We start from the raw sequence: 10070 nt of genomic DNA on the forward strand, positions 1-10070 counted from the left end.
CCCAGACCAAATTTACACACATAAAATGGTGTATCCCAGGAGAGACAATAGGTACCACCAGGTAGCAAAGCCCAACAATTATAAAAAATGAAAAAATACATCACCACATGTATAAAAATATAATGACAGAGCTTCAGAGATAAGGCCCCTTCTACACTTGCGAGTGTGATGAAATGAACTCGCATCACACTCGCAACGGATCGCACGGCCCGAACGCTGCAAACCGGAACTTAACTCAGCATAACAGTTCAGCTCCGGTTTGCAGCTTTCAGGCCAGGAGGTCCGGGCAGCACGCGTTGCAAGTGCGATACGAGTTCATCGCATCACACTCGCGAGTGTAGAAGAGGCCTAAGAGTCCATTCCCTCTCCATCCACATCTGGCTTTCTGAGATTTAACCATATATGCTCGAGTATGAGCCGACCCAAGTATAAGCCGAGGCCCCTAATTTTACCACAAAAACCTGGCAAAACCTATATTTGTTTTACTCGAGTATAAGCCGAGTTTGGGTTTTCAGCACACTTTTTTGTGCTGAAAAACTAGGCTTATACTCGAGTATATATGGTATTTTTTGTTCCTTATCAAAACCCTTGAAAATGTATTTAGTTTAATTGATTTACCAAACTAAAAGGAGGCCATTTTAACTTCACATCGCCATAACAACTTTCTTTTTTTACTTTCACAGGATTGACAAAACTCTTTTCAAAAGAAATTGACATTTTATGCTTTTTATTATGTACTTTCATCATTTTCTATTTTACACTTTTATTGGTTTGTTGATGACGTTCATTTTGAAATCGGAAGTAAAAATTATAATATTTTTCCACCAAATCTTTTTTTCAGTTGTTTTTGGGTATAGTTTTTGTCTACAATTCCAATTTTGTACAAATGCAATTTTCAATGTCTTTGTTTTAATTTTGGCACCATGAACACGCAGACTCATAATTTCAGTGTTGTGAATAAGATTCTTCTTTTGGGATTCCAGAGATTTGAGAACTTGACTCTGTTGATCTTTTTTCTGTTGCTGCTCATCTACTGTGTGACCATATGTGGAAACCTCCTGATCATTGCGGTGGTGTCCTCCAGCCGATCCCTCCACTCCCCCATGTACTTCTTCCTCACACAACTCTCTTTCTCTGATATTCTACTTTCAACAACAATCTTGCCGAACATGCTCCGTGTTGTTTTGAATGAGGGAAGTTATTTATCTGTTACCGGCTGCTTGATACAATTTTATTTTTTTGCAGGATCGGTAGCTTTGGAATGTCTTTTTCTGACAGTGATGTCCTATGACAGGTACCAGGCCATCTGTAACCCTCTTCATTACGTCTCAGTCATAGACCTCAAATTTTGCATAAAAGTCGTGTTGTTATTTTGGTTCATAGTTTTTCTTCTAGTTTTGATATTTTCAGTGTCATTTAGTTATCTGGATTTCTGTGGACCAAACGTTATTGACCATTTCTTCTGTGATTTAGACCCGATACTACAACTTTCCTGCTCAGACACATTTCTTATAAAAATGGAAGATATTATACTGGTAATACCACTGGCAATTACTCCATTTACTATTATTATAGTTTCTTACGTATATATTATCACCACCATAGTAAAAATTCCTACAGTGACAGGAAGGAAGAAGACCTTCTCCACCTGCAGCTCTCACCTGACGGTTGTATCCGTGTTTTATCTATCTCTTTCTATCATCTACTTGTTCCCAAGTGAAGGAATTGTCAAGAAAATCCTCTCTCTGTTTTATACAATTTTGACCCCTCTCCTTAACCCTATGATTTACAGTCTGAGTAACAGAGATGTTAAGCGGGCAATAAAGAAAATGATGACTATCAAGAATTTAGTGCTTGTGAAATGTTAACATTTCAATCCAATCATTATAAATCATATTTGTTTTTGGCCTTTGACAAATTGTCACGCAGGTACACCTGTGCCCACCTGTGTGGCGCAGTCACCCCCCTGCCCAGAATTACCATTCCTGGCTATTGGCTCGGCTCCGATCCCGACTAGGCCGCGATACTGCCGTCTGATTTGGCCGCACTTGTCCCCGCCCGCAGACTCTTTAGGATTTAAAGTGCCATCGTCCTCCTAATTAGCGCTGGCTTTGGTGCGCCCTTATTATCCGGGACCTCCATTCACTCTCTGCCAGATCTTCAAGTCATTTCCCCTGAAGTGAAAGCCTCTTGAGATCCTCCTGTGCATTTCCAGATGCCTCCGTGTTCCCTGTGTTCCTCCAGTGTTTCAAGGCGCCTCCGTGCTTCCTGTGTTCCTGTGTCATTCCTGTGTTCCTGTGGCGGTCCTGTGGTCATCCAGAGGTCCTGGCCCACGAGGTCCTGCCATCCCGAAGTCCTGCCATCCCAAGGTCCTGCCTTCCAGAGGTCCTGCCTTCCAGAGGTCCTGCTTTCCAGAGGTCCTGCCTTCCCGAGGTCCTGCCTTCCCTGCTTTCCTACCTTGGCTGCCTCCGCAGGCCTTGTCTCACCCGTGGAACGACCTGGTGGCACCCCCACTGCAGCAAGACCATCCCGCTTTGAGGTGGGCTCTAGCGAAGACAAGGGGCCACTTAGACTCCGGTCCCGGGTTGTGGCCAGTTCCATCATCCCCCGTAGTACTCCAGGGAGTCCACAGTCTCTAGCCCAAAGAGACTCTCCCACAGCCCTGTTTGTGACACAAAGTTTACACGTGAGATGTTCTCAGGTATGACCGCTGTGCCTCATAGAGAAAAATGATCCTTGAACCTGAGTCTGTAATTTCTCACATGCTGTGAAGTTCATATCCTGGAATTATATTTGTTTCTGCTGATAAGTAATGCAAAAAGTTTGGAATCCAAGATGGGAATACTCTCGACATACATCCTAATGTATAATATTAATTAATTTTTTTTTTTTTTTGGAAGAGCAACCCTGTCACCATCATGTTCCTTTCATAAGGTTTAGACCCTCCAAAGCTCTGTGTTTTGGTTTCCTTCATGCTACTGCATTACATTCATATAATTGTAAATAAAAGGCGTTTTTTTGTTATGTACATATATTATTCAGACACTTTAAGGTCCATATGGTTTTCTAGGTTTCGATAATTTAATGGAAATCTAGTCATTCGGATTAGGACTTCTGTTGGTGTTTGATTAGTGAAATCTACCCAGAAGAACCATGATGGTCTCATGACCTGAATGTGGAAGAAGCAGATGGAAGTTATTGTATTTTGTACCAAAACATAGGTATTTCTTCCAAAAACATACATAAAATCTAAACATTAACCCAGGATTTAAAATGAGACGCCTCCTTAAGTGTTCATAACTGTGAACTATTCTAGGTTGAACAGTGACTTTATCAGAAACCAAAAGAGGGCCTTATAGTCCGGTGCACCTTATATATGAACCACACTGTAGAGACCACACGTTCTGCCTTGAATTGTGCACAAGTCTATTGTCTATAGCGCTGCGCCTTATAATCCGATGCACCTTATAATCCTGTGTGCCTTATATCTGATCCATGAAGTTTTAGCAGGCATTTATTGATGGTGTGCCTTATAGTCCGAAAAATAAGGTATGGCAATTCTTCTGCAGCCAATTTCTGCCCTTCTCCACATTGAGCATTAAAGTCTGAGGAGCCCCTTTGATGAAGAGAAAATGTAATGTTAAATCCTTTACGACTACGACACTAAGGACATGTCGTAGACTCTGTAGATGCTATGGTGTGTTTTTAAGTTTTTTCTATATTTTAATAAAGTGGATTTTTAACTTTCATTTTCTTCATCTTGATGGTAGAGTTCTTTTGTACCTAACTGGTGGCACCCACACAACTCTCCGTGCATTGATTCAACTAAATGCAGGGGAGCTCAGCATATTTTTCCTCTTTTAGGAAAGTCTGATTGTGGTTTCCTCGAGAAAATAGATTGTTTTAGTGAATTTTTGTTGTATTGTAACTAAATTGTTTGCAACAGAAAATGCTACATTCAATGCTATTGACAGATTTCATTGGTAATTTAAAACACAATGATGGTCAACTGCATACTGTCATGGGTGCCCCTGCGACCCATATCCCGGGTCGCAGGTGCACTCATTTAGCTCCGTGTGTCCCCGGAGCCTATCCGCAGGAGGAATCACCTCTCTTGGCTCCAACGGTGGTCTTTGTGTCTCCCGTGGTTCGGCATACGTGTCCTTGGCTCCTAGGGTGTGCACGCGCCAGCTCCGATAATTGGCGCTGGCCTGTCTCCTTCCCAGATAAATTCCCTGCCACTTCCTGTGTCCCCTGCCAGATCTTTGTGCCTTAGCATTAGAGAAAGCTCCCTTGCGACATTCCTGTGTTCCTGTGTTCCTGCGTTCCTGTGTGTTCCAGTCCAATCTGCCTAAACCTCCTGTTGCTGACCCCGGATTAGACTTGACCTTGCATCTCTGCCACCTGCCCTTAGCCTGTGCCTGAACCTGACCACAAGACTGTCTCCTGATAAGTTACCTCAACCTAGGCTGCCACAGCAGACTAGTCGCACCCGTGGAATTATCTGGTGGTACCACGCCACAGCAAGACCATCCCGCTTTGCAGCAAGCTCTGGTAAAGACCAGGTGCCACTTAGACTCCGGTCCCAGGTGTCAGCTAGTACCATCTCCCACGGTGGTCCAGAGGGTCCACAGATCCCACATCCTGACACATACATTGTGCTTTACTCTGCATTTTTTGTTGACTTTTCTCCTTATATTAAAAGCTAGGACACTAACACACATTCATGCCCTGATGTTGCATGTCCATAACTGGCGCTTAATGGTTCAAATACAGACATTAGTTGTGATAAATTTAGATTCAGAGTCAGAACCTTTGTCAAAAGGCTTGTCACATAGGACTTAGCGGAGCAAATAAGCACAAAAGAGTCAAAAAAACAACATCTAAAGCAAAAGAATTTTGAGATAGTGTCATAAATTATGGGTTATGAGGCCCCTTCTTATGATAGGTGCTATGGGCAAGTTACCTTTGCCCTATAAGATAACTTAATTAGTATCTGGTCCCAGCCTCCTCTGTGATTCCGTTTATTCTCTTATCCCCTAATTCCCACTTATCAAAAGAATTGGCAATTGTTTTCCTCTGTCCCTTCAGTAGAAATGCAAATTGTTTTCCTTTGTCCTCAGAATTGATGCAGACTTGGTGTCTTCAAGCCAATAATTGCTTTTCATGGGTCTTAAAATTGCTGAAAGGAAACCTACCATTTGATTTGATGCTGTATGAAGCAAACATACCTTGAGACTGCTGTAGCTACACTGATGCAGGATCATATCTTGTTTTATCCCCGAGCTGAGTGGTTTTGTTGAAAAAACAGTTATACCAATGTATGACTAAGCATTACTAGTCAAGCACTAATCAACCTGAGCTGGATGACTGGATACACAGCAGCTGGGGGATGGAGCAGCAATTGATTATTCTGTCTGGCGGGAAGGAAAGTGCAGGAGATGATGATGCAATCATAGAGAAACTCTTCTGCTATAAGAAGCAGCAAAGCAAATGGCAGAGCAGATATAGAAGCGACAGAGCTCCAGTATCATAATGTTTTATCATCAAAACCACTTAACTCAGGGATTAACCAAGATATGATCCCACATCAGTGTAGCTACAGCAATCTTAAGGTATGTTTGCTTCATACTGCATCAAATCAAATTCAAAATCATACTTCAAAGAACACATAGTCATAAAGCAAATATTAAAATTTCTGGTCAACAAATCTGTGATCAGCATCCTCTGCTCATCCTGGGGTGTCAAGCACCTAGTATGTTTGAGTTGGGGAGCCCAGAAAATGGCAATTAGATAATTGGGCCAACATTTCATAATGGTGCTTGGTATTGTTATACTAGTTTCCTCATGCTGGGAAATTTGTTGGGTATATATTCTTCTCAGGAGACCCATATAAGAAAATATTACATGATTTGAAATGTCCCCAACATTTCACCTTGATTCAGGTGAAGTCACGTCCCTCACACAAAATGGCGGATTAGGTGATTAGGTAAAAGTAACATGCCACCATTAAATTCTGGTTAGTTTATGGAGAATACATATTACACGAGAAGGACACATGAGCCATTACTACAGGTAATGAGAGGAGGACAGAGGAGCCATTACCACAGGTAATGAGGGGAGGACACAGGAGCCATTACTACAGGTAATGAGAGGAGGACACAGGAGCCATTACTACAGGTAATAAGGAAAGGACAGAGGAGCCATTACTACAGGTAATGAGAGGAGGACAAAGGAGCCATTACTACAGGTAATGAGAGGAGGACACAGGAGCCATTACTACAGGTAATGGGAGGAGGACACAGGAGCCATTACTACAGGTAATGAGAGGAGGACACAGGAGCCATTACTATAGGTAATGAGAGTAGGACAGGGGAGCCATTACTACAGGTAATGAGAGGGGACAGAGGAGCCATTACTACAGGTAATGAGAGGAGGACACAGGAGCCATTACTACAGGTAATGAGAGGAGGACACAGGAGCCATTACTACAGGTAATGAGAGGAGGACACAGGAGCCATTACTACAGGTAATGAGTGGAGGACACATGAGCCATTACTACAGGTAATAAGGAAAGGACAGAGGAGCCATTACTACAGGTAATGAGAGGAGGACACAGGAGCCATTACTACAGGTAATGAGGGGAGGACAGAGGAGCCATTACTACAGGTAGTGAGGGGAGGACAGAGGAGCCATTACTACAGGTAATGAGTGGAGGACACAGGAGCCATTACTACAGGTAATAAGGAAAGGACAGAGGAGCCATTACTACAGGTAATGAGAGGAGGACAAAGGAGCCATTACTACAGGTAATGAGGGGAGGACACAGGAGCCATTACTACAGATAATGAGGGGAGGACACAGGAGCCATTACTACAGGTAATGAAAGGAGGACAGAGGAGCCATTACTACAGGTAATGAGAGGAGGACACAGGAGCCATTACTACAGGTAATGAGAGGAGGACACAGGAGCCATTACTACAGGTAATGAGGGGAGGACACAGGATCCATTACTACAGGTAATGAGGGGAGGACACAGGAGCCATTACTACAGGTAATGAGGAGGACACAGGAGCAATTACTACAGGTAATGAGAGGAGGACAGAGAAGCCATTACTACAGGTAATGAGGGGAGGACACAGGAGCCATTACTACAGGTAATGAGGGGAGGACACAGGAGCCATTGCTACAGATAATGAGGGGAGGACACAGGAGCCATTACTACAGGTAATGAAAGGAGGACAGAGGAGCCATTACTACAGGTAATGAGAGGAGGACACAGGAGCCATTACTACAGGTAATGAGAGGAGGACACAGGAGCCATTACTACAGGTAATGAGGGGAGGACACAGGATCCATTACTACTGGTAATGAGGGGAGGACACAGGAGCCATTACTACAGGTAATGAGGGGAGGACAGAGGAGCCATTACTACAGGTAATGAGAGGAGGACACAGGAGCCATTACTACAGGTAATGAGGGGATGACACAGGAGCCATTACTACAGGTAATGAGGGGAGGACACAGGAGCCATTACTACAGGTAATGAGGGGAGGACACAGGAGCCATTACTACAGGTAATGAGGGGAGGACAGAGGAGCCATTACTACAGGTAATGAGGGGAGGACAGAGGAGCCATTACTACAGGTAATGAGAGAAGTACACAGGACGCATTACTACAGGTAATGAGAGGAGGACACAGGATCCATTACTACAGGTAATGAGAGGAGTACACAGGACGCATTACTACAGGTAATGAGAGGAGGACACAGGAGCCATTACTACAGGTAATGAGAGGAGGACACAAGAGCCATTACTACAGGTAATGAGAGGAGGACACAGGAGCCATTACTACAGGTAATGAGAGGAGTACACAGGACGCATTACTACAGGTAATGAGAGGAGGACACAGGAGCCATTACTACAGGTAATGAGAGGAGGACACAAGAGCCATTACTACAGGTAATGAGAGGAGGACACAGGAGCCATTACTACAGGTAATGAGAGGAGTACACAGGACGCATTACTACAGGTAATGAGAGGAGGACAGAGGAGCCATTACTACAGGTAATGAGGGGAGGAGAGAGGAGCCATTACTACAGGTAATGAGAGGAGGACAGAGGAGCCATTACTACAGGTAATGAGGGGAGGACAGAGGAGCCATTACTACAGGTAATGATAGGAGGACACAGGAGCCATTACTACAGGTAATGAGAGGAGGACACAGGAGCCATTACTACAGGTAATGAGAGGAGGACACAGGAGCCATTACTACAGGTAATGATAGGAGGACACAGGAGCCATTACTACAGGTAATGAGTGGGGGACACAGGAGCCATTACTACAGGTAATGAGAGGAGGACACAGGAGACATTACTACAGGTAATGAGGGGAGGACACAGGAGCCATTACTACAGGTAATGAGGGGAGGACACAGGAACCATTACTACAGGTAATGAGGGGAGGACACATGAGCCATTACTACAGGTAATGAGAGGAGGATACAGGAGCCATTACTACAGGTAATGAGGGGAGGACACATGAGCCATTACTACAGGAAATGAGAGGAGGACACAGGAGCCATTACTACAGGTAATGAGGGGAGGACACAGGAACCATTACTACAGGTAATGAGGGGAGGACACATGAGCCATTACTACAGGTAATGAGTGGGGGACACAGGAGCCATTACTACAGGTAATGAGAGGAGGACACAGGAGCCATTACTACAGGTAATTAGTGAATGACAGAGGAGCCATTACTACAGGTAATGAGAGGAGGACAGAGGAGCCATTACTACAGGTAATGAGAGGAGGACAGAGGAGCCATTACTACAGGTATTGAGAGGAGGACAGAGGAGCCATTACCACAGGTAATGAGAGGAGGGCACAGGAGCCATTACTACAGGTAATGAGAGGAGGACAGAGGAGCCATTACTACAGGTAATGATGGGAGGAAAGAGGAGCCATTACTACAGGTAATGAGAGGAGGACACAGGAGCCATTACTACAGGTAATGAGAGGAGGACACAGGAGCCATTACTACAGGTAATGAGTGGATGACAGAGGAGCCATTACTACAGGTAATGAGAGGAGGACACAGGAGCCATTACTTCAGGTAATCAGAGGATGAGAGAGGAGCTATTACCAAAGTTAATAAGAGGAGGAAATTGGAGCCATTATTACAGGTAATGGGAGGAGGACACATGAGCCATTACTAAAGGTAATGAGGGGAGGACACAGCAGTCATTACTACAGGGAAAGAGGGGAGGAGAGAGTAGCCATTACTACATGTATTGAGAGGTGGACACAGGAGCCATTACTACAGGTAATGAGAAGAGGACAGAGGAGCCATTACTACTGGTAATGAGAGGAAGACAGAGGAGCCATTACTACAGGTAATGAGGGGAGGACACAGGAGCCATTACTACAGGTAATGAGGGGAGGACACAGGAGCCATTACTACAGGTAATGAGAGGAGGACACAGGAGCCATTACTACAGGTAATGAGAGGAGGACACAGAAGCCATTACTACATGTAATGAGAGGAGGACACAGGAGCCATTACTACAGGTAATTAGGGGAGGGCACAGGAGCCATTACTACAGATAATGAGGGTAGGACACAGGAGCCATTACTACAGGTAATGAGTGGAGGGCACAGGAGCCATTACTTAAGGTATTGAGAGGAGGACAGAGGAGCCATTACCACAGGTAATGAGAGGAGGGCACAGGAGCCATTACTACAGGTGATGAGAGGAGGACAGAGGAGCCATTACTACAGGTAATGATGGGAGGAAAGAGGAGCCATTACTACAGGTAATGAGAGGAGGACACAGGAGCCATTACTACAGGTAATGAGAGGAGGACACAGGAGCCATTACTACAGGTAATGAGTGGAGGACACAGGAGCCATTACTACAGGTAATGAGTGGATGACAGAGGAGCCATTACTACAGTTAATGAGAGGAGGACACAGGAGCCATTACTTCAGGTAATCAGAGGATGAGAGAGGAGCTATTACCAAAGTTAATAAGAGGAGGAAATTGGAGCCATTACTACAGGTAATGGG

General features: G+C 44.4%; 1 protein-coding gene across 1 annotated transcript; it reads left to right on the top strand.

Moving 5' to 3' along the window:
• Positions 1-923: 923 nt before the first annotated feature.
• On the top strand, positions 924-1868 carry LOC140128646 (olfactory receptor 11L1-like). The gene has a single exon (XM_072150344.1). The coding sequence runs from the start codon at positions 924-926 to the stop codon at positions 1866-1868; it is 945 nt and encodes a 314-aa protein (XP_072006445.1).
• The last annotated feature ends 8202 nt before the right edge of the window (positions 1869-10070 follow it).

This window comes from Engystomops pustulosus, chromosome 4, assembly GCF_040894005.1.
Source record: "Engystomops pustulosus chromosome 4, aEngPut4.maternal, whole genome shotgun sequence".
Taxonomy (NCBI): domain Eukaryota; kingdom Metazoa; phylum Chordata; class Amphibia; order Anura; family Leptodactylidae; genus Engystomops; species Engystomops pustulosus.